Below are 25,007 nucleotides of genomic sequence, written 5' to 3' on the forward strand. Positions count from 1 at the left end.
GAGAGTTCCTCGGGGTGGGCGTACATTCCCATTTCTGGATTTAAAACGTCTCGGCGGGGTCCGCCGGCGGCGTCGGAGCTTCAGTCCCGTGCCCCCGCCCTGAGCGGCGGCGTCGGGCGCCCCCTCCTTCCCACCGGTTCTGCACGAGCCCCACTCGCACCGGCGCTGACGCGAGCCGTCGGCCCTTTTCACCCTCGAGAGACCACGGCCGGGAGAGCCACATGGCTGCGGCCGCGGGAACAGCCGCCGCCCAGGGCGTGGCGCCGGCTGCGGAGCGCGGCGCGGGGGCGGGACGCGCGGTGGCTCGGCCGGGGCGGGGCGAGGAGGGGCCGCGCCGGGGGACGCGCAGGCGCGCCCGGCCCCGCCCCCCGCCGCCCGCGGCCCCGCCCGGCACCCCGCTCTGCAGCTAACCGCGCCAGGAGCAGCCCCGGGCGGCCGCACCACGGTCCTCGCCATGTCCGCGGCCATGAGACAGAGGTTCGACCGGTTCCTGCATGAGAAGAACTGCATGACCGACGTCTTGGCCAAGCTCGAGGCCAAGACCGGCGTGAACCGGAGCTACATCGCGCTCGGTGGGTGCGGGGCCGCGGCCCGCCGGGGTCGTCGCCGCCGGTCCGGCCCGGGAGCAGCTGCTGCACCAGCTGCTGGGGAAAGCGCCCGGGGAGAGGGTTCGGGGAAGGCGATGTCGGTGACCGATGCGGGCGAGCGGCATCCTCGGGGACCGAACCGGCCTCGGGCAAGGCCAGGGGCTGGAGCTCCCTCCTCCCGGGCGGCCCCGGCTTTGGGGGGCGCTGGCCTGTGCCCGCGGCCAGGTGGCGGAGCGCCCGGGGCGCGGGGAGGAGGGGAGGGCGGGCGCTGACGTGTCTGTCCGGGGCTGTGCTCAGTTTGGCGCGGAGGGGCCGAGGGGGCCCCAGCGGGAGGCAGGCGGCACGGTGGCGGTGGGAGCCAGTCCTCGCCAGAACCCTCCGCGGAGCTCCGCAGCCGAAAGGGGGTGTCCCCTCGGGAGGGGAGGAGGCTGCGGCGGGCGCGGGAATCCGGGCCTCTCGGGACCCTCTGCGGGGCGGGGCTCCCCGGGCTGGTGTGCGGCGCGGCGGGCGCCCCTGCAGGAGGGAGGTTGGGAGGTCGGGCGCGAAGGGGGGGGCTGCCCGTTATTCCCTGACCCAGGGCCCAACCCCGCTGGGGCGCAGGGCCCCGCCTTCGTGTGATTTGCTTTTCTTGCTGCGCCTTAGACGGCCAAGCCTTAACGTTTTGTGGGTTGGGGGCTGTGCGGCTTGATTCCCTCTAGTGCCACTCGACCCACTTCTCTCCTCGTGTCTCCAGGTGTCATCGGGCTCTTGGCCTTGTACCTGGTGTTCGGTTATGGAGCCTCTCTCCTCTGCAACCTGATAGGATTTGGCTACCCAGCCTACGTCTCGTAAGTGGCTCCCCCTGCAACCGTCCTTCCTCCCCTTCGCCCCCCTTCCCCCACCCAGGGCTGCCCTAGTTACTGTATCCCCAGTTTCCCTGAGGGAGCGGTCATAGGCCGCAGGGTGGTAACTGACTGCTTAGGGTTACACGTTTTAGAGCCTTGACTCGATGCTTGATCCTTGCCGGCTAGGCGAAATGTCTCATTTCATCAGATTGTGCTGGCTGCATGTGTACCTTCTTCTAATGGATGCACAAATGGAAAGTGTTACAACAAAGACTGCCTGCCTTTACTGGTGGGGAGCTCCCAACCTGAACAGAGAACTGATTCCTTCTCCCTAATAATCATTTTAATGTGTATTTCACTTTATATTCATGTACATATATATTGAAACCCCGTCAATTAGGACTTTCTTAATTCTGAATTAATGTTAATTCAGACACTGGGGAGAATTTTATCCTGATTTTAAAATGGCTTGCCAGAAGAACCATATGATTTCACTTATATGGGGGATATAAAATAGAAAGCAGCAAACAAACAAGTGAACTCATATAGACATGGAGCACAGTATGGTGGTTACCAGAAGGGAGGGGAAACAGGAAGAGGGTACAGGGGGCCAGATACAGTGAGGGAAGGAGACTAGACTTTGGGTGGTGAGCGCACTATGCAGTATACAGATTATATATTACAGAATTGTACACCTGAAACTGACATAATGTTATGAAAGGATGTTGTCCTAATACATTTAATAATAATAATAAAAAATTTAAAAGATTTGCCACTTATTGCAGGCAACTGGGAAATACCCTAATATAAAAAGAAAAACCATATGAAATGCATCCCTAATATAGCTCCTTGGTTATATAAATAACTTATGTAATTAAACTAAATTACAAATGAATTGTATCAGATTAGGAGCTGAATTTATTATTCTTTGAGGTGGTTTTTACAGTGTGTTTATTTTGAAATATTTTACAGTTTCATTTTGCCATGTATTCAACTAGGAATTATTTCTCACAGAAATGAATTTTGTTTCACTTTACAGCTCTTCCCAAGAAAGCTGGTGGGTTTTACTTTCATTGAATTGGTTTCTGCTAATTTCCTCAACCATAGGGACAAAAATAAAGGAACAAAATTTTTCAGCTAGGAGGCTAAGGCACAGATAACGCATTATTATACCTTGTGTCTACCATTGGAAGGGAGGAAACATGCTTTAGAAGTTTTGATTTGAACAATTAAATTGAAATTACATAATTAGTAGTTACTATGTTAGACTGGTACACTTAGTTAGATCCAGAAAGTTGATCTACATATAGGACACTGCTTGCTTATGAATTTGGAGATCTTCAGTCTTCAGTTTGAGACAAGTGTTTACCCTCTCCATCATTACCTGCTGCAGCACCATCCTGGTTTTATGTGAATACCAAAGGGTTCTGAAGGCAGATCAGAAAAACTAGTTTAGCTTTCAGATCAATGAAAGAGGTACAGGAATAACAGTTTTCTATTAAGTGTAGTCTGCTGGTATAGTGTATATAGCAGGTTTGTAGACTACCCAGTTCGTCCATTAGTACACTCCTTTACTTTTCTTCAGTTTGTGTAGTCTACTTGCAGGAGTTCTTAAAAAGAAAGCCTTTGAAACATTTTTCAGGTGTGCTTTAGATGTTATCACATTTAGAACAAATTGGGTGTGGCAATTTAGTATTGCCTCACTGCTTGAATTATATTGAATTAGTAAGGTATATGGATTTTAAAAAATACTGAGTAGCATTAAAAAAAACTTTCCTCCCCCACCCACCAACATCAGTGCCATTTGGAACGTAATCTTGTGAGAAATGTAACCTTTCTGTTGGTCTGATGAGATCATTGCTGAGGGCTTTAGAAAGGTAAAAGTCTGTCGGTGGGATAGGTAGATCCGTGGATGTGTGGAAGTGGATGTGACTGAAGATGTGGACAGAACTCGAACATGCTTCTCCTTGACCTGGAGTGGATTAATTCTAGCAGGGGCAATTTTTTAAAGTCAGATTTTAAAGTAGTTTCAAGCCAGCCGATTTCAGCTTATAATTTTTGTGGTAATTCTTTCATTCATTTTTTATATAGCCAATTGAATGTTACTGGTTCTTTTTACTTACAAGAATCTAAATGTTTCTGTTTTTTGCTAAGAATTCTGTGAAATGGTAGAGATAGTCGTATTTCTGAGTAGTACAGGTAAGTGGGTTTTATAAATTTTAGAATTATTCTATTCAAGTATATACAATTTTTCTTTTCTACTTGAGTATTCTGAGGGAAAATGACATTTGTAGTACATCTTAATAAGAATTGGAGCCCGGCCGGGCATGGCTCAGCGGTTGAGCGGCGGCTTACAATCCAGGAGATTGTGGTTTGATTCCCGATCAGGGCACATGCCTGGATTGCCGGCTAGATCCCCCATTGGGGGCGTGTAGGAGGCAGCTGATCAATGACGACTCTCTCATCATTGATGTTTCTATCTCCCTTCCTCTCTCTGAAATCAATAAAGATATATTTTTTTAAAAAAGAGTCGGAAAAGTATTAAAAATCTAATAAAAGGAATTTAATGATTTAAGCAAACATTCAGGAAATAATGAGTATTTCTGGATTAGTATTTATTCATAGGTTGCTTCCTTTTGGAAGACCCAACTCTTTTACCTTTAAAATAAATACAGGATTCTATGACTATAAGGGAATTAAGTAAAGTTTGGTCTCTGGGTACTAGGACTTTTCCCTAAAACAGTGGTTCTCAGCCCTGACTGCCCATTGGAATGATCTGAGGAGCCTTAAAAAATACTGATGCCTGGTTTCTACCCCCAGAGATTCTGATGTAATTGGTCTGAGGTGTGGCCTGGGTTTGGGGAATTTTTAAAAATCCTCAATCCTTTACAATTTTTAAAGGATTCTAATGTGCAGTCAGTGTTGAGAACCCCCGTTGAAGAGTGACAGCAGTAACCGGTGCTTGTTACCCTTGAAGATGGGGTGAAAGGGGGTCTGGGATGACCTGCCGACCCTGGGAATGGCCCAGAAGTCTACCTGGCCTCTGCTCTGTGAGGGAGGTTCAAGGAGACCTGGAATTGTGTGCACAGAGTGAAGTATACAGCACCCCAGTTAGCCTTTAAAAGACGGCATTTAAAAGACAGCATCATACAAACTCCATATATTTTCCAGGATCAACTGTACAAATAATGGTTTCTTTCCTTTTGCCTGTAAAAAAGAACGTATATGCTTAGGTTTCTGAGTAGTAAGCATCCAGGCAGCCCACGTTATGTTCGTCTACTCAAGTCTGTTCATTGCTTAACCCATGTGATTGTGTCATTGTCAGAAAGGAAGCCCTTGAACATGGTGGTATTAATAGCACCTAAATCAGTGTTACTTCAAGTGTGGTCTGTGGTCACCTTCACTTTAACTGCTCTCCTTGCCTCTTGTAACTTTCCCTGTGCTCCCTAGCCAGATTTATTTTTAAAAATACAGGTTCATCTGTTTAGCAAAAAACTAATGCCAGTGGTGAGCCAGGTACTGTGGCAGCACTTTAGATAGACCAGGGACTAAGGTGGACACGCTCTCCACCCTCTGTGAATGAACAGCTGCCAGGATAAACCTCAATAAAAAGTAAAGTAGTGACAGAGCGTGGGAAGCTTCCCAAAGAAAATCAACAAGGACCTGTGGCAGAGAAAAACAGGAAGGACTCTAGTATTTATCTGAGACCCCATTTGAGTTAAGACCTGAGGAATGAGAAGGGACCGGCCAAGCACAGAGCCGGGCAGAGGCGGCACCCTGTGCCAGGCCGCGGACGTCAGGCCCTTCGGAAGCTCTGGACAGAGCAGTGAGGGAGGACCGGAGAGGTGCAGGTGCCGCCGGCCCCGCCAGTGGCTAGTACAGGACGTCCAAGCGGTCGTAGGGAGTTTGCATGTTTTCTGGTAGCCTTGGATGGATTTTAAATAGGGCATGCGGTGATATGATGTAAAGGTCATTCTGACTGCTGTGACCTCTAGAAGGAATTGGTGATCTTACCAGACTGTCATCTATCCCTTTGGTCACCTTTCAGCGTTTCCTCCTGCTGTTCCCTCTCTTTGGACCATCATAGAGAGGGGCCCACAGATTGTGCATAGTGGTCACCATTGGGCCTAGAGGCTGCGGGGTGCAGAAATAAAATTTGGAAAAGCTCATTTGGCTTCCTGGCTTTGCTTATGACTCACTACCTTGGGAAATCTGTGGGTGGGCTCAGGTGCACCTGGCTCCAGCTCAGGTCTTGGCATGTTGGAGCACACAGTTGAAGGCTGGCCAGAGCTCGTGGCGGGCAACCAGTGCCTTATCAGGCCCTCCCTTCCTGCTGATTACCCTCACTTTCTGTGCACATAATTTCCCTTTGAGCTCTGAGACCAGAGCCTTTAATCTTCTATGTTTCCAGACTTTTTGGCCACCAGACGTTTTATGTACTGGCAGCATGAAATCTAACTCCAGCCTCCTCATTATCAAGAGCTGTTGACAGAATTACTCTAATCCCCTTACTTTCCTCTATTCCTGATAAGAGAAAGCGGACTATTGGGTAATAATAGGAGCCTCCTTTATTAAGGTAGACCTGCCTCCCCTTTTGCTGAGATATAATTCACACACAACCTTTTTGAAGGATACAATTCAGTGGCTAGGATAGCCATAGAGTTTTGAAAGCGTTACCACTGTCTAATTCCAAAACATTTTCATCACTCCAAAAGGAAACTATACCCATTAGCAGTCACTTCTCTTTTCTCCTTCACCCCAGTTCCCAGAAACCACCGTTTTATTTACTGTCTCTATGTATTTGCCTATTTTGTACATTTCATATAAATGGAATCATATAATATGTGGCCTTTTGTTTTTGGTGCAGCCCGCTTCTAATGGCATTACACAAATAAGTGCACTACCTGAGGGGCCTCTCAGGAGTGTGTGCTGGGCTTTCCCTTCATGTGCAAAGTCTGTTGCCTGAGACCTGAGGTAACCCCCTCCCAGGGGTCCTCGAGTGTGGGTGCTGGTCTTCTCCTTGCTTCTGTGTTCAAATGGAATTATGAGGGAGTCTAATGACTTCATTTTCTGTTTTTATTTTCGCTTTGCAGAGAAGGGAAAGGAGGGCAGTGCTCTCTGTCCTACTCAACAACCTTTTTGTTTAAAATTCTATAAAGTCTATGAATTTTCCATTTTTATTTTATATTTTTCCTAAGGATCAGGCTGTCACCTTTCTGGGTCTATCAGAGTTGGGCTTTAGAGATCAAACATGTAGTCTGATTCCTTTAGTTTTCAAATGATCCAGGGACAGTGAGGTAGAAATATTTTCCAGGGTCACACAGGGCCAGGTTTGGTCTGGAACTATCAGTGACTACACAGGAGTGTGAGAGCACATTTAGGCAAGTTTTAGTACCGAGGTCGCAAAATTAAATATTTATAGAGTCCAGTGCTTTGGTGTGTATACATAATCTAATGGTTGGTCGTGCTTTGGCTGTCTCATGTGCACTTCAGTGGTGTGTCATTCTCTGCTGTGTGCCCTCACCAGCCCATTCTAAGTTTGCCATCAGTACTGAGTGTCACAGCAATTAGCTCTTTGCATGACCACTAAACGCCTGTGCAGCCCTTAACTCAGTAGACACTTGTGGATCCCTGTTTCAGTGCTTTACAAATATCACTCATTTAATTCTCATGACAACCCTATGATGTAAGTACCATGATCATTCCCATTTTACACATGAGGAAACAGAAAGAAGTAACTTGGTTAAGGTCTAACAACTAGTAGATGGTGAAACTGATATTTAACCCAGGGAGTCTGGCTCTAAAGTTTCATGTTTTTAACTTTTATGTTATATTACTTCCCAAGCTGCTCTTGAGTATCCCTCAGATGTGCCATAGCCTTATGTAGAAGTGAAAACTGAACTGTTGATCGGTTTGACACTGTCAATACATTACTTTTTTTTTTTTTTTTTTTTTACTATATCTTTATTGATTTCAGAGAGAGGAAGGGAGAGGGAGAGGAGAGAGACAGAAACATCAATGATGAGAGAGTCATTGATCGACTGCCTCCTGCACACCCCCGACTGGGGATCAAGCCTGCAACCCAGGCATGTGCCCTGACCAGGAATCGAGCCTCGATCTCCTGGATCCTAGGTCGACACTCAACCGCTGAGCCACGCCCGGCCAGGCTCAATACATTACTTTCATGCAGTGTATTTTTACTTACTCAAGGTACTGCCATCCAGATCAGATATCTGCACATGTAGTCATTTGCAGTGTTTTGTGAACCGTGTTAGAATACATTACTAACAAGGTCTTTCTCTCGTCTGTGATGCCGCATTGGTTTATGATGGCAGCATACACAGTTACTGGCAGAGCCCTGCCGTGCTTTACCAGCGCAGGCCCCCCTGAGGACGGCACACTGAGTTGGATCTCCCGAGGGAATGCAGCCTTGCCTGTAGTTCTGTGTCAGGAGCCAGCAGATCTCAAGGGGGAGATGTTTGGGGATGACCCCCGTGCGGTCAGATCAGAAAGGGATGGTGAGGGGGGAAAACTGAAAAATAAAAACAAAAACCGCTGTCGAACTGCAGGAGTTGTAATAACAGTTAACTACAGGTAAAAGCTATAACATCTTCTTAGCTAACGATGCACCGCGGACAAAGGGAGGAACTAGAGGTTGGAAATGGTTGAAATCTACTTAAGATTTGCAGCGGCAGACTCCTGAACAGGTTCATTGCCCGGAGAGTGTGAGGAAGTCACCTGTGACTGACACTCCTGGACGCGCTGTCTCTCAGGCGCGTCATCTGAGCAGCCAGGCTTCCCTGCCGGTGCTGGGGTGTGGGGGTGTGGTCCTCGCAGACTCATTAGCGAGGGGTGTGTTTGTCTTCTTGTGGGTTTCTTTTGAGAACTTATATGTTTTCCTTTTTTACTCATGAGAACTTGGGAGCAGATATATTTTCTACTAAGCTGCCTGTGGTTTTATCGCCCTCGCCTTTCTCTGCGGCTGTGTGAGAGCAGAGCGGCGCCTGCCCCCGCTGCTGGCTGCCGCGCAGGGAGTGCAAGTGTTCTGGCACTTGGATCCACACTATCACTGGCACTCTGTAAAGCTCGCCTTAAACAGCTGAAATCTTAAACATTTAAGCATTTTACTTTTGTCAGCTTTTTACTGGTTCTGTTTTCGCTTAGTAGTATTGCTAATATTGCTGAACTGTTTCAAAATGGAAGAGTATGGAGAAAACTGAAAAATAAAATATTCCTAAAACAACCTGTGCTAATTTTTTAGACGATTATAGCTAGCATTTGGTTATTTCCCCCCCTCTTTTTGCCTGTATCATAGGGAAAAGAAAGTTTTGAGAAGCAAATACGATGAGTGATTTAAATTATTTATTCACGATCTAGTTTCTGGGCTCTAAAGCAGCAGTGGAGGGAGATCCCGTTCCTGCGCTGGCGGGTTCCTTTGGAACTTTAAGTCTTTTTTTCCTCTTTGTGAAAGCCGTGGAGATTTGGTCGGTTTGTCCTTCTGAGTTACCTTCATTTCCCTCCTCCTCCCCCCTTCTCCCATTCCTGGAGTTCTTTTCTTTTTCAGGACTGACTGAATGAAGACTCAGTTTTCAACTTAATGCCCTTATATAGCATTTAAAACAAGTATTAATACATATTAAGATATTTTGAGGTATTTAGTGTTTATCAATAACATTACCAATTAATTAATTTTGAGGAACAATGAATTAAGTATAAGCAGAAGTTTAAGAACAGTTTCAAAAATTGGTAGTGAAAATTACTTTTTGTAGCACTTGAAATATAAGCAGGGTTACAAAAACCCATCCTGACTTCATTCTATCACTTGCTAACTCTTCTGATTCCTGGGAGTAGAGCTTATCATCTGTGCCTCTCAGTCACACAGCCACTATATATATCCTGCAGCTCCTGAGAGTTAGGCCAGGTGATCTGTGAAGGATCACTTACACGTCAGAGGTAACTCTAGACTGCTGTCTGCATCTTGATGTGGCCTTCTTTTGTCTGGGGAAGGTCAGTTTAGGTTGTTCCAAATAGGTAGTCAGGGTACTTGAGTTTAAGTAAACTTTATGATACCACACTTGACAGAGATATTATATTTATGGAGTCATCAATTTTATTGACAAAGAGTTGTCCCAGTAGGATTTGCATCAGCTATTTTATTGCTTCAGGCATTAATCCTTTTAAGCCATCTATCCAATTGTTTAATGCTTTCAGTTTTGAATTATAAAATGTTAGCTTGGGGAGGTCTTAGAGATGGAGTTGCGGAGATTGTAGCACAGGTTGGAAACCAGGGCCACAAGCGGAAGGTACTTGACTCCGATCCCAGGACTGTTGAGGCAAAACCAGGCGTCTGTATAGAGATGCCTGACTCCCCCGGCTGTTCACTGCCCACATTCCACACGGTTAATATTCAACCGTGGCTGAATCTTCCATTTTGTATTAAAAATAAAATGCTGGACAGTTAATAAATAATGTCATTGTAATTAAACCAAAATGTTTGGCCAGTGAATGCCTTGCTTTTTTTTTTTTTTTTTTTTGTAATTCACTCTCCATTAGAGGTGATTTATAGACTCATCTTAAAATGTATTTGCCTGTGAATTTAGTTTACTGTATTATATATTATGAATTTCATTAAGTTGTACAGTAGAGGAGCATGGTATATTTTTCATTGTTCTCATATAGGCATCGTAGAAGATAGTTGCTATGTATTTAAGAAGCATATTTGCCACTAGCTATCTCATACCTTTTTTGGGTGAAGGAGGAGGGTTGGGCATGATACAAACAGTATATAGGCAAGTTGGTTTTATTGTATATTCTGTGTCCTAGTCTCTCTTGCTCTGTTGATTCTTTCTCGCTTTGCAACTCAGCAGTGAAAAACAGGGTAACTTTCTGAGCACCCCTAGTTTCTGACCTTGTTTTCTTCTTGTTGAAGAAGAAAAATCTTCTTGCCATAGAAACAAACTAGCGTTTATGTCTTAGAATATGTGATTTTTTCCTTCCAATCTGATGCACTATACACATCAAATAAGAGTTGCAATTGCAGGCTCCTAAACAGAGGTAATAGGAGGTAGGAAGACCATTTTGAGCTATCAGGAATTTCTACTTCAATTTCTCTGAGAAATACGGCCCGAAGTAGTCCCGTGCACCGTGGGCACTGCGCGTGGTCATATTGCCTGTCTGTCGAATCAAAAGGATTATAAACATAGTTCATATTCAAGCTTCAAAGAATCTGCCTTGAACTCTGAACTATTGGTTACTAAATGTAACTTAACACATTAGAAATAAAGCAAATGGACCACAAGCAGTTTCCTTTCTGTTCTTTACAAACAGCACATCTCAAAGCTTTTTTACTGGTATAGGTTTTATTTATCAACTGCTTTATCTATTTATTATCTGTTTATTCAATCATTTGGAATATGACATAGGAATGAAACTAGTGAAACTTCTCAGTGAGCTTTTCACACTTGCCATCGATCTTATGGTTACCCTTCATTGTATATGTATGTTTGTGTAGCACATACTCCTTTCTCATGTAGCAAGTTGACATTTTTCAATTTAATGACATAAATGAAGGTGTTGAAATAACCCAATAACTAGGAATAACCTTTGGGTCTGAAAGAGTTAATATAGCGTCAAAAATACTTAATTTATAAAGTCAGTGAAGTATGAAAATGTAACATCCATCCCAGTGATAACAACCTAACTGAGGTTGTCACTGACGGAGGAAGAAGAAAAGCTCAGTAATTGAGACTATGACAGGAATCTCTCAGAACCGGAAGATAGGCCTCTCCCATATCTGCCCTTCCTGTTTGCTAGTGTTAGTTTCTTAATGATACAACAGTAGAATATTCATAATACAAATATTAGGTAAAGGTGGGTAGGATGTTTTTTGTATTTTTTTAATTGCTTAAACTTCTGAATGCTGTTACATGTTATACATAACAAACACGGACTTTGTGTTTAATGCTATCCTTTGCCACACTTGGTTCCTGCCCTTGCTTTTAGAAAGCAGCAGCAAAGGTGTGGACAGTGGATGGGCCAGGGAGGGTAGAGGCCGTTGGTACCAGTCACTGGGGCCCAGTGGTCTGGATGAGGGGCTGGCCATTGGGTTGTGGACATACCGGTTCCAGTTCAATACCAATGTGGAGAATTTCGGCCAGCCACCCTTGCAGGGTGTGCCTGAAAAATGTTTTCAGCAGTGTCACATTTGTTCCCACTGACCCGCCTATGCAGTTTTTGGAATTTCAGCTGGCTCTTTACTCTCTGTAGCATTTGGGATTTGGAGAGAGAGGTATAATGAAAATCCACGGGTAATTTTCTAATCTCCTTTTAGCCTATTGAGAATGCTATTAATCCTTTATCAGCTCTGCTTAGCCGGAAGGTCTGGAGTGTTCTTATCACTCTAATTTCTTTTTAACCTTCAGCCTCCTGGTGATAATAAATTATTACCATATTGTAATTATTACCTATTGAGGTAATATTTAGTGCTGCTTACTCTGTGCCAGTCATTGTTTCTAAGTGCTTTATATGTATTAACTAATTTAGTCTGCACAGCAACACAATGAGGTTTCTTATCCCTAGTTGACAAGTGAGGAAACTGAGGCCCAGAATAACTTGCCCAAGGTCATATACCTAGTAAGTGGTAGGACCAGGATACAAAGCTGCAAGCTAAGGATGTGGAATGATGTAAAGCCAGATGAGCACTGGGAAGAAATGATGGGGAAAGCCTGGCTATTTCGTAGTTCAGCGTAGTGAGGTTTTTTATGGTTTTTTTGGTTTGTTTTTTGATAGTTTGCTTTGTTTAACTGGAAAATTAGGATGAGTCAGTTTCATGGGATGGGCTGCATGACTCTGCTGTGTGTGTGTGTGTGTGTGTGTGTGTGTGTGTGTGTGTGTATTTAAAGGCCTTTTAATGCTCTAAAACACAACAGATTGTGTCTGATCATTGTTAGAGAAGCTTGTTTATAAGGAAACCACGAGCTGTTTCCTCAGGAGAGAAATTAAGTGAATATATCTGATGTTCACTTCAGTGTTTGTTTTTAACAAAGCCCTAAAGAGAGACCGAATCTCATAGGAGGAAGTAGTTATAGAAAGTCTGGTGCCCATTTTTCCCCCCGAATAGAAATCTTTTTACTTTTGTTAAAAAAAATAGTACATGCTCATTGCAAAAACAGAAAAAAAAAATAAAATTCTGTAATTCCAATACCCAGGAATAGCGTTAAGAATTTGAAATATATATTTCTGGATACTATTCTTAATCTGTAAACACAAACGTGTTTTTGGGTTTTTTACTACACAAAATTAAAAATTTTCGTCTAACAGTCGACAGTATATCTTAGACATCATTCCCTGTCAATATCCTTTTTAAAGGCTTCAGAATATTTCAGTATATGATACACTAAAAATTTATTTAAACAGTCCATGTTCCCCTTAAAAAATATATGAACACATGCTTCTATAATCTTATAGTTTGAGTTGAAACTCATTGTAATATCACTCTTTCCTCTTTGAAATTCATGTTTTGTTTATAACATGTAAAATTTGAAATAGTTTATCTCTAAGATCTTCCAACTCCACATTCTGTGATTTTTTTATTCTGCTCAGTGAATTTTTAGAGCTGCTAGCTGTTGCCAACCATCTTCTGCACCCTGGCCATATTTCTGTTTCTTCCTCTCAAGACTGAGAATAACACCTATTCCATAGGGCTGTGGTGATAGTTAAATAATTATAAGGCCCCTTACCCCTCCCATTCTTTAGCTTTGCCATTTTGGCTGGACTGCAAATGACTTAAAGGCATAGAACGCATCCTGTGATTCCTTGAATCCTCTCTGTTGCCTGATAAATTGATACATCCTTACTCAGAAAAAGCAGAGGAGAAAACCTGACGTGTAAAGGGTGTATGTACCATTGTTAGTCCTTTGGTTAATGTGCTTGCCTACATTTTTCTTTGGCCTTCTGTTATATTATCTAGCGTCTATCTGAATAGAGCTAAAACACAGACACAGTCCGCATGTTACAAGCCATTATTTTATAATCAGCTCTCTTAAATTCATTTTATGTGATTCTTGTGTTTAAAAGAGAAAAACTTGCTCAGTCTTGATATTCAAGGCAGCACTCACTTTACTACTTCTTCCTTCCCTTCTCTTTCTTATTTCAATAGCAGGCATCTCATACAGCTTCCCCCCTTGGTTATTTTCTTAAAAACACACACGCACATATACACCAACAGCTGCTTCTGATTAATTCAGAGGCTTTCTTAGTGAATGACTCAGCATGACTCAGCAGCCTAACTGTCTCTTTGAGGAACCCATTTTACCAAGTAGCCAATGTATTTTCAGTACTTAACCCATATCATGGGCTAAACAAGATTCAGGTTTCCTCTAGTTTTCTGTTTTAGTTATGATAAGTATCCAGATAGATGTTAGGATAGGATAAAAAAAATTATGAAATTCAGGTTTAGAATGAAGAGATTTCCAAGACTGGAAGAAATTTCCATGATTCAGAAGTAAAAGAAGATTATTTTTTACTACAATAGTTAATACTAATATTTATTTGGAACCACAAAAGACCCCAAATAGCCAAAGATATCTTGAGAAAGAACAAAGTGGGAGGTATCATGCTCCCTGATATCAAACTAAACCACAAAGTTACAGTAATCAAAACAGAATGGCACTGCCATAAAAACAGATATGGAAATCAATGGAATAGAATACAGAGCGTGGAAGCAAATACTTATTTATATGATCAATTAATCTATGACAAAGGAAGCAAAAATATACAGTGGGGTAAAGACAGTCTCTTCGATAAGTGGTGTTGGCAAAATTGGACAGATATATGCAAAACAGTGAAATGAAACCACTTTCATATACCATATACAAAAATAAAGTGGTTTAAAGACTTAAATGTTAGACCTGAAACCTTAAAACTCCTAGAAGGAAACATAGGCAGTAACTCTGACATTGCTCTTAGCAATATCTTTTTGGATATATCTCCTTGAGCAAGGGAAACAAAAGAAAAAACAAACAAATGGAACTACATCAAACTAAAACGTTTTTGGACAGCAAAGGAAATCATTAACAAAACAAAAGGCAACCTACTGAGCGGGAGAAGATATTTGAAAATGATACATCTAATAAAGGGTTAATATCCAAAATATATAAGGAACTCATACAACTTAACACCAAAAAACCAATCCTACTGAAAAATTAGCAGAGGACCAGAATAAAAAATTTTCCAGAGAGGACATATAGATGGCCAACAGACACATGAAAAAATGCTCAATGTCACTAATCATCAAGGAAATTCAAATTAAAACCACAATGAGATACCTCACAGCTGTCAGAATGGCTACTATCAATAAATCAACACAAGTGTTGGCGAGGGTGTGGAGAAAAGGGCACCCTCGTGCATTGTTGGTGGGAATGCAGACTGGTGCAGCCACTATGGAAAACAGTATGGAGATTCCTCAAAAAAATTAAAAATAGAGCTACCACATGATCTAGCAATTCCAGTTTTGGGTATTATCTGAAGATGACAAAAATACTAATTCGAAAAGACATATGTACCCCTGTGTTCATTGCAGCATTAGTAGGTATAGCTTAGCTATGAAAGCAGCCTAGTTGTCCATGCTTACAGCTAGTGAGCATAATGCTAAGTCAAGTAAGTCAGAGAAAAATAAATACTGTATGATCTCACTTATATGTGGAATCTAAAAAAAAAACCCAACAAAAGAAATGCATAAACAAAACAGAATCAGACCCTTAAATATAGAGAACAAACTGATGGTTGCCAAAGGGGATGGGAATTTAAAAACAAAATTATTATTTTAAATTTATTTCTATTCATTTGCAGAATGAATTTTGTTTAAGTAGTAGTTGGTATTGAGAAAGTCATGTTATTAACTGATGAGGGGAGGAAAGACCACAGCCTGAGGATCACATAATATAGAACGAGAAGGACACTATATGTTTGTTTTCACCTGTTGCGAAATATGTTAGGGATTTTGGGTAGTGCCTGAACTATGTTCCAGAAGTTCCTTTATGGAAATTCCTGTTCACCCATGATGTACCTCAGTTATTAAAAGTGCATAAGAACTGAGTTAACATGGGAGAATTCTTGATATATCCCTGGTGCCAGGAACCCCCATGGGAGTGGGAATTACCCAGGTTCCCAGTCATTGGTGGTGTCTCCTGGGTTCTGGGTGGAGACTGAGCAGGGTGGAGATCCAGTGGACAGCTGGTACTGGTTTCTCTGACAACCAGAACAGTAAAACAAATAGTTATGACTTTGTCTGAGCTGCACATGGCTTCCTGTCTTTATGTTTACTCTTGTGTCTAGTGACACACTGCATACATTTGCCTGTGTTTCTCGGTTGGAGGGCAGGCTGTGAAAGAATGTTTGAAAATGTTTCATTGAGATCTTACTACATGATATATTTGCTTTTGTATTGCCTTTCAGAATGAAAGCCATAGAGAGCCCCAACAAAGAAGATGACACCCAGTGGCTGACCTACTGGGTCGTGTATGGTGTGTTCAGCATTGCCGAATTCTTCTCTGACCTCTTCCTGTCATGGTTCCCCTTCTACTACATGCTGAAGGTACGTTGGCTTCCCTAAACTGCTCTGTTTCCTTCCATATATGCACTAGATTTGCCCCCTACCCCTAAAAGAAACTCCACCTCAGGACCTATAAGCAAGAAATAGGAACCAGTGCTTGAATGTTAGACTTCTGTGGCTCTGCGTCAGATCATAGGAACAGTAAGACAGGATGCAACATGTCTGATATCTTTTGCATACTGTCTTGGAAACAGCCATAGCAATTGTGTGATCAAGATGTAGTTGATAATAAAACATGGAAATACTGTGACCTACCATAAACATTGCTGCTCGCCAAGATCGTATCTGTATGCAGTGTTGTCTGCGTTTGATGGGGAAGCATTGCAGATTTTCCCAGGCCTTCGTTTATTCACAGTGGTGAGCAGCAGTCATTATTTGTGGGGGGAAAACCCCACAAAACTTATTTCTTATGTAGATTTGGAGAAAGATGTGAAATGGGCTCTGTGTGGAAGTCATTTTAAGAACTTTGGTGGGTGCCGTAGTCAGGGATCCGCCCTCACTCCTTGTGTCCGGCAGTTTTACAAGCATGTGGGGGAAAGGAGGCAGAAGTTGCGATTCATTCCCAGCGGGACCCATATCAGTTCCGATCGGCACAGAGGTGCACGAGAAAGGAGAAGTTCATGCCTTTCAGTAGCTGGAGTGCTGCTTTCTCGCTGAACGGGACATGCTGTCTGCAGTCGATTCCTCAAGTGTCTTCCAGGGAAGGCGCCCTGCTTCCTTTTATTTGCGGAGGGTGTAGCAGTCTGGCTTCCAGAGCCCGGCTCCGCAGACGAGAGGGTGTGGTGCAGCCCTTAGGAAATCTGGGTTCTCTTTTTTCCCTTCATAGGCTTAAGTATTTGTTTTAATAAAAGTTACACATCACATAGTTTAGAGACTCAGGTCGCTCTGTAAGAGTGCTGAGGAACAGCCGTTCTGCACCCCCAGCCCCTGTGGCCTTCCTTAAAGCAACCACTGTCCCTTCATTTATGGCAGATTACGTTGCCATTTAACACAGTGTCTCTAAGTGATATTCTTGTTTAGCCACCTATTAATTTTCCTGTTTTATGCATTGGCTCCTGATTCCCACTGGAAGATAAGGATTTGGCTCTCTTTCCTCCCTTGTCCCTGCCACACGCACGCTGCCTTCCTCAGGTGTCTGTATCCTAATTTTGGGTAGGTAAACATTCATCCCCACACCATTATGACTTTGTAAATACTGTTTAGGGCCATCTAGTGTACACATAATGTACACGTACTATTCTTGCACAGCTTCTTATTTTCCCTAGAGCTAATCATTCTTCTACTTCTATATTCAGACATATTTCTCACATCCTGTATTTTTTCAATTTGTCCTAATTTTTCTGTATTTCTACTTCTTAAAATTTTTACCTAAAAAAATTTTAGATTTAGGAAATTAGATACAGGAAGCTCTCTTAGTTTTTGGTCTCCCTCACTGCAAACACCCACCACGTTGATATTATGTCGATTTTTATTTCTGGCTAATTGTCCATATATTTTTTCCTTCTGCCTTGGTCTTAGCTATTTTTAAAAATTTATTTGTATTTTTCCTCTTCTTGGGAGATTTTCCCAATCTCATCTTCCAGTATTCACGTTGGTTCCATTCTGCTGTTTATACCATACATTGTGTTCTTTATGTGAAGTATTATATTTCCGATACCCAGTGTTCTTGCTTGGGTTGCTCCTGTGTTTTCTTGCTCCTGTTTCATTTTGCTACACTGTGTTTAGTGTAGTTAGCAATCCCATTTAAAACTCTTGGTCATTCAGTCCTAATATTTCTGCTGCTGACAGAATCTGTAGTTGATCATGTTGTCTTCCTTTTGCAGTGGTTGTACTTTTCAAATACCTTGTTATTTTGGCCTGTAAGCTCATTTTCCTCCAGGGTATCAGCTGCTCTGCCGGGCCCTGGAGTGGAGGAAGCCACACCCCAGTCGGGTCAGCTCTCCGTGGGGCTGGGGGAGTCCTGGGCTAGGGCGCCCGGGCAGCAGAGGGACCACAGCTAGTCATTGTTCCCTCACAGCAGCTCCTCGGGTTGAGGTGTCACCCTTTCCCCACCCAGACAACATTAGCAGGAGATGCTAAATTGTAAATCACAGCTCGAGGGGTTGGAGCAGGAGGGGTTGGGAAGGAACTGCCCTGTCACCTGGTTTCCTCAGCACCTCACAAGGACAGGATGGCTATTCCAAAACCTCCGTTTTAGAAAAAAGTATAGGAGAATGTTTTTTAATCAGGACATATGGAACCAGGAAAAATGTAACGTTACAAAGAAAAAGACTTGAAGTATGACTAAAATTTTTTTTTTTTTTAATATCTTTATTGATTTCGGAGAGAGGAAAGGAGAGGGAGAGAGAGAGAAACATCAATGATGAGAGAGTCATTGATCGAGCCCGCAACCCGGGCATGTGCCCTGACCGGGAATTGAACCCCGATCGCCTGGATCCTAGGTCGACGCTGAGCCACGCCCGGCCGGGCGATGACTAAATTATTAAAAATTAAATTTCTATATGACAATGGGCAGCATAAACAAAGTTAAAATAATGACAGACTAGGAGGATATATTTACAACATTTACAGTAGATAAGGAATTAATATCCAGAATATATAAAAATGTGTACAGGTAAGAGAAAAAGAAAAATGGACAAAGAATATAAGTAGAAGTATTTATATTTGTATTTCACAGAAGAGAAAAAAATATAAGTAACCAGTTAACATCTCACTGGTGATTTGGAAAATGTGACTTAAAATTGTGAAATCCGTATTATGCTCGTTAAATGGACAGATATTTAAAAGATTAATAATAGCTGGTATTGGTGAATGTATTGGAAAATGGATGCATGGTATAAATTGGAATGGCCTTTTTAAGGGCCCCTTTGACAGTTTCTTGTCAAATTGAAAATTTCTTTCTAGCAATTCTAAGTATCTGTCCTAAGGAAATATTCACTGCACATAAGAGAGCTGTGTAAGGATATTTCCTGCAGCAGTTTTGGTTATAACAAAAAATTATAAACACTGGAAGTGTCCATCATCAGGTAAATGGTTAAGTGAATTAATAGTACACCTGTACAGTTAAATGGAATAAAATAACCCATATGTACACATATATAATTTTTTGTATAATTCATTAATTATAAAAAATTACAGACCGTTCTATACAGCATGACACCATATATGGTAAAAATAAAAATAAGAAACTAAATAATTTTAAAATTTAAATGAAAAATGCTCATTATAGTGTACATACTTAATTTTGGATGGCATTATCACAGAGTGCCTTGTAAGAAAGACAGCTGAAGGATTTTCCTTTTGAAACAAATGGAAAACATTGGCCTATGGGAAGATTTAAGATTCCAGAGCTCGCTGGATATTTTTTGTTTTTGTTAGTCAAAGACATTTAGCATTTATAAAGATATGCTTATAATCTTGAATTTGAATGTCATATATTGTAAACATCAAGTAAATTTGAAGCCCCTAATAAGAACCATCTAATGGTAGTGATGTCACAACGCGCTCTCTCCGGAAAGAAACTTGGCCCTTGCTGTGGGCCCACCTGCTCGCTGCAGTGATCAGAACCCTGCCGGCAGAAGCGCTCGCACCAGTGTCTGACCTGAGGCTTCTGAAACACGAGCAAGCCTTCCTTCCAGCCAGCTCCTGATTACCTCTGCTAATGGAGGCCCACGCAGAGCAGGGGGAGCGTCCTCAATAAGAGATGGTCACTAAATCACTTATGTTTTGTTTTGAGGTACATTACAAAAAGTGCTTTCCAGCAAGTATTGGTCCCTAACGGTAAAACGAATGTGCATGTGCATCCATTAGTAGTTTCTAACTTCATGGCATCATGGTGTCCTCGGCAGTGAGAGTGAATATACTGAACATGCTCCAAATAGGCAATATGCTTGACATGATTAAACATTCATTACGCTGTCAATCACAGTGTTTTCTTCCTGCATTAGTGGTGTACTCTGAGTGGCTTCAGTGAACAGGCTGAGAAAAAGCCTCTGAATTGCAGAGTCTGTAGACGTTGTCTTAGGGGAGAGATCCCATTTGAAGGACTAGCATAGGTCTTACCTATGCCTTTGCTACACTCCCAGGTGACTATATGGCAGGGTGACAGAAAGGCCTGCAAGTAAGGACATGTTTTAATATTCTATCTTTTGTAGAAGAATTACTGTTGTGGGTTTTTTTTGTTTTGTTTTAATTTTCATATTTCTAAAGCAGTCTATAATATTGGAGGTAAGAGGAACCAGTAGTTAGGCATCAAAGGTTAGTTGAAAAGATCATGTACAAGGTATTGAGCTAGAAACAGTGGATCATGAATTAAGCAGAAGGGTTTAAAAATAAATGTAGCCCAGCCAGTGTGGCTAAGCACTTGAGCATCAACCCAGGATCCAGAAGATTGCGGTTCGATTCCCGGTCGGGGCACATGCCCGGGCTGTGGGCTTGATCCCCAGTGGGGGGGCGTGCAGGAGGCAGCTGATCAGTGACTCTTTCATCATTGATGTTTTTATCTCTCTTCTTCCCTCTTCCTCTTGGAAATCAAGACATTTTTTTAAAAAAAATGTAAAATCCCCTTTTCCCCAACTATGAAAATAGCATGTGTACATTTCTTTATTTAGCAGATATTTATTTAGAACCTCTGTGTGCCAGAATCTGTGCTGTGTCTGGGGGATACTCGGGTGAATAAAACAAAAGTTTCTGCCATCACACTGTTTACGTGTGAGCACGTGTGTGTGTGTGTGTGTGTGTGTGTGTGTGTGTGTGTGTGTGTGTAGAGGGGGGCATGTTGTAGATAAGGCAGAAAAAAGCATTTGTAGCCCTTCCACTGTTAACATCTTAGTCTTCCTATTTATTTTAATGTGCAAATATATTGGTCTATGACATAAATATACACAGAACTGTGTATGTATTATTGTCTTAACCATATATGCATGGTTCAGGCTATATACGATACACAGTTATGTATCTCACTTGTTTTCAGTTAACACAGTACTCTGAGTATTTTCTCATGTTACTCAGTATTTGACATAGCTGTCTATCCATTACAGGGAGTAATTTATCTGTACCCCTATTGATAGACATTTAGGAGATTTGTTTTGCTGTTATAACTGATGCTTCAATGAATACCATCTTTACCATCATTGAAATTGTTTTCTAGATTTATTTTTAAAACAAGATTAAATAAACTGTCATGTTTAAGTCCTGATCCTGTCACCTGAGCTTTTCACCCATTGACAGAGAACATTTTTCTTCTTAACTTTGCAGGAGGCAAAATGTTTCTTTTTTAGCTTTTACTTGTGCGTTCTGAGCAGTTCGCTTTGACTCTAGCCCATCACTATTCTTGTGGCCACATCGCAAAGGCTCCCTGAGACGTAGGTTTCTGAGGAAGCACTTGCAGCATATCAGGAGGTCAGTGCTGAAATACACGTTTTTCTGACACCAGCTCTCAGTTTTGACCAGGGTAGTCCCAGCGGTGCATATTAAGCATATCCCCACCTTGGAAATAAAACTCCTGTAGGAAAAACTTGGATGCTGACAGCATTAGAATCACGGACAGAATTGTCTGTTCTGTTGTAATTTGTAATGAAAGGATTTCGTGTGTCAGTGCTAATAGTGCCAAGAGTTCCATTAAGAAAGTACGGACGCCTTCAACTCCAGGTGAGAGTGGGCTGGTGTTTGCTCTTGGGAGTGTCATCAGCTGGCACTTTGAGGGCAGCTTGACTAAAAGGACGGCCAGGTCTGTATAGCTCGGTGTGTTCTGGGCTGTGGCACAGTTACACAGATTAAGAAAAGGGAGCTGTAAAAGCTGGCAGCTGAATATCACCTTGAGAATTGAACAGTAATTAACTTTATTTTTAAATACAAGGAAGTTATTTTACTTCAGAACTAGAAAATGCTAAGGACGTAGGTAGAGAGCAGTAATTATTTTTCTGTCTCAAGAGGGTACCGAAAAGAACTGAATGAACAGTCTGGAGGATAGCCCACAAAGTAATCACATTGGAAAGGTGCAAACATATAGATGCTTGGCTCTGTTACTGTCTGGTGGTCTTGCCTTAATTCATCCAGAAAAGATGGTACATAGGTAGATAATATTTTAGAGATTTTCAACAACGGTAAGAATTATAGGACTTGGTAATGCTACTACTATCTTTCATACTTTCCTCAAATCCATTAATTTGTGACTTTCCTAATATCCTGCAGAGAAAATTAACTCAGATTGATTTTCCTAAAGTCATACAGTAAGATATCAACTCTCCTGATTGTTGATCCAGTGAGGTATTTCCACTTCACCGTAATCATCCTTATGGTTATATTCCGGGTGCCTGTCTGTACATCAATAATCCATTCCTGAAAATCAGATATCCTACGTAGGAAAACCAGCCAGGAGACTATTTCTTGCAATTTTAAATAGTAAGAGGTAAAATTTATTAATGTCAATCTAAAATTCCATACCAATTTCCTAAATATTAACAAAACACAGCAGAGCACCTCTATATAAGTTGTATATAACATTAGGTTGTTAGATGCTAAACATAACACTCTCCAAATACAGATGCTCCTCTGCTTTTGATGGGGTTACGTTCTGATAAACCCATCGCAAGTAGAAAATACTGTAAGTTGAAATGCATTTAATACACCTAACCTGCTGAACATCATAGCTGAGCCTAGTTGGTTTCTACTGAATGTGTATCCTGTTCTCCCACCATCATAATGTAAAAAAATCGTCAAGTCAAATTGGTGAGTCAGGGACCAGCTGTAGTTAGCCTAGTTGGTAAGAAACTATTACTTCGTGTGCAGTAGTACATGATACATCCCCTTGGATACTCTGCATACTCTTCAGAATGCGCACCTGGCGTTCTGATGCTCTGTCCAGAACGTAACTTTTCCCGCACATTGTTTTATTTCAGTTGTTGCACCAGGTCTTGGGTATGTATGCATTACCTATGTAAGCAACCAATGGAGAACACTGTATGAATGGATATGAAAAACCAAAGGTCTTCCGCAGGGAAAGGTTAACTAGAAAGAGGGTCTGCAGTCTCTGCCTGCAACTAACTGGGCTCTAAGCAGAGGAAAAGCCAGCGAAAGCGAGTGAAAAGTGCAGCCACTTAGTTCTCCATGATGGGTTAATGCAAATGTGTGGTTCAGAGAACATCCTAATTCACTAGGATAGCAGGCCAAGCCCAGGGGTGCTGGAGCCGGGAAAACTAACAGGAAACAGGAAACTGCCACACCTCCCGAGGTGCTGGCTTTAATTAGTGCTGGGACCTGTGTGTCTGTGGTCTCCCCGAGTGCGGGGCGGTTGCCAACGTAGGCGTGTGCGGTGCGGCTGGGAGATGGCTAGTCTGGATCTCAGCCCTTCCCCTTCCCCGCTTTTGCTTTCCTAACTGAACTTTACGTTTCCCGGCGCTGTGCCCAGTAAACGAGTTTTGGAGCCTGTTGCACATCAGGGGTAGGAGAGGTGAAGGGGGAGGGAGGATTGGTATAAAATCATAACTTGGAGATTACAGCAGTGAAATTAGGCCCTACCATCCCTCTAGTTCAGAAATTCAAAACCTTTTGGGAATACATGGAGGAAATTTTGTTTGTAGCTATTATAGTCATGGATTCTACTTATGAGAATTTTATGGTTTTTTTCAAGTTTAGTTTGGCTTGAACATTTACATATTGAAATATATATTGTTTCATTATAAATTACCTTCACTGTATTTTTTCTTTATATTGCAGTTAGAGTACAGTAGTTCTCCCTCTCCCCTTAACCTCCGTTACAGTTACAAGCAGTCAACCGTGGTCCAAAAATATTAAATGGAAAATTCTAGTATAAACAATTTATAAGTTTTAAATTACATGCTGTTCTGAGTAGCGTGATGAAATCTTGCACCATCCTGCTCTGTCCTGCCTGGGACGAGAACCATCCCTTTATCCAGCGGATTCACGCTGTATTTGCTACCTGCCTGTTAGTCACTTAGTAGCTGGCTCAGTTATCAGATCAACTGTCCCAGTTCAAGTAACCCTCATTTCACTTAATAATGGCCCCAAAGCCATTCACATAATTTTTATTACAGTAAATTGTTACAATTGTTCTATTTTATTGCTATTTGTTGTGAATCTCTTTCTGTGCCCAATTCATAAATTAAACTTTATCATAGGTATGTGTGTGTAGGAAAAACATAGTATATTCAGGGTTCAGTACTATCCACAGTTTCAGGCATCCAGTGGGGGTTTTGGGACATATCTCCTTTGGATAAAGGAGGGTTACTGTACTACCTTGGGTTTTTCTTGGTAACTACGTGTGTAAGTATATCATTACATTTCATTTCAGGTAATAAAAGGAGAGTTACAAAATAATTGTTTAAAAGGGTGTGTTTTGGTTCTGGGACTTAATTCTACCCCACTTAAGGCTAATAAGTTAGCCTGTTACTGTGTCATGATGTTGGTAGAAGACACAGTATGCTTGGGATAGACACAAAGCCCCTACTGTGCCAAGTGCTCCAAATGTTTTTTATTTTCTACAAAATCTTTACGGGGTAGATTAAAAAAAAATCAATTAATAACTTTTATGGAGCTAAAAACAGATTTAAAGAATTAAGTAACATGCACAGAGCTTGCCAGGCTAGAAGTGGCAGAACCAGGAATGGAACTCAGCTTCTCTGAGCCCATTCTCTATTCTCTCTATGTAGTATATAATTCTCTTAGAATCCCTGTTTGTTGGGTAGAGAAACATGTATATACCTTGAAATCAAGATTTTAAAATTTATGTTTATTCTGTATTCTTATTTCTAGTTTGTTTGATATATAACTTTATTTTTATTTTTTATTGATTTTAGAGAAAGAGGAAGGGAGAGGAGGGAGAGAGAGGTAGAAACATCAATGCGTCAACATTGATTGGCTGCCTCCTGCATGCCCCCTGCTGGGGATGGAGCCTGCAGCCCCGGCATGTGCCCTGACTAGGAATCGAACCAGCGACCTTTGGTGCATAGGTTGATGCTCAACCAC

General features: G+C 42.0%; 1 protein-coding gene across 1 annotated transcript in view; it reads left to right on the plus strand.

Moving 5' to 3' along the window:
- Nucleotides 1-353: 353 nt before the first annotated feature.
- REEP5 (receptor accessory protein 5) overlaps nt 354-25,007 on the plus strand; it is a 33,400-nt gene continuing 8,746 nt past the window's right edge. Inside the window, exons 1-3 of the mRNA XM_081131945.1 lie at nt 354-572; nt 1,321-1,414; nt 15,866-16,004. Of these exons, the coding sequence (XP_080988071.1) occupies nt 455-572; nt 1,321-1,414; nt 15,866-16,004 (351 nt within the window). The 5' untranslated portion in view covers nt 354-454. The remainder of the gene's footprint in view (nt 573-1,320; nt 1,415-15,865; nt 16,005-25,007) is intronic.

This window comes from Miniopterus schreibersii (genome assembly GCF_964146895.1).
Source record: "Miniopterus schreibersii genome assembly, chromosome: 3".
NCBI classification, from domain to species: Eukaryota; Metazoa; Chordata; class Mammalia; order Chiroptera; family Miniopteridae; genus Miniopterus; species Miniopterus schreibersii.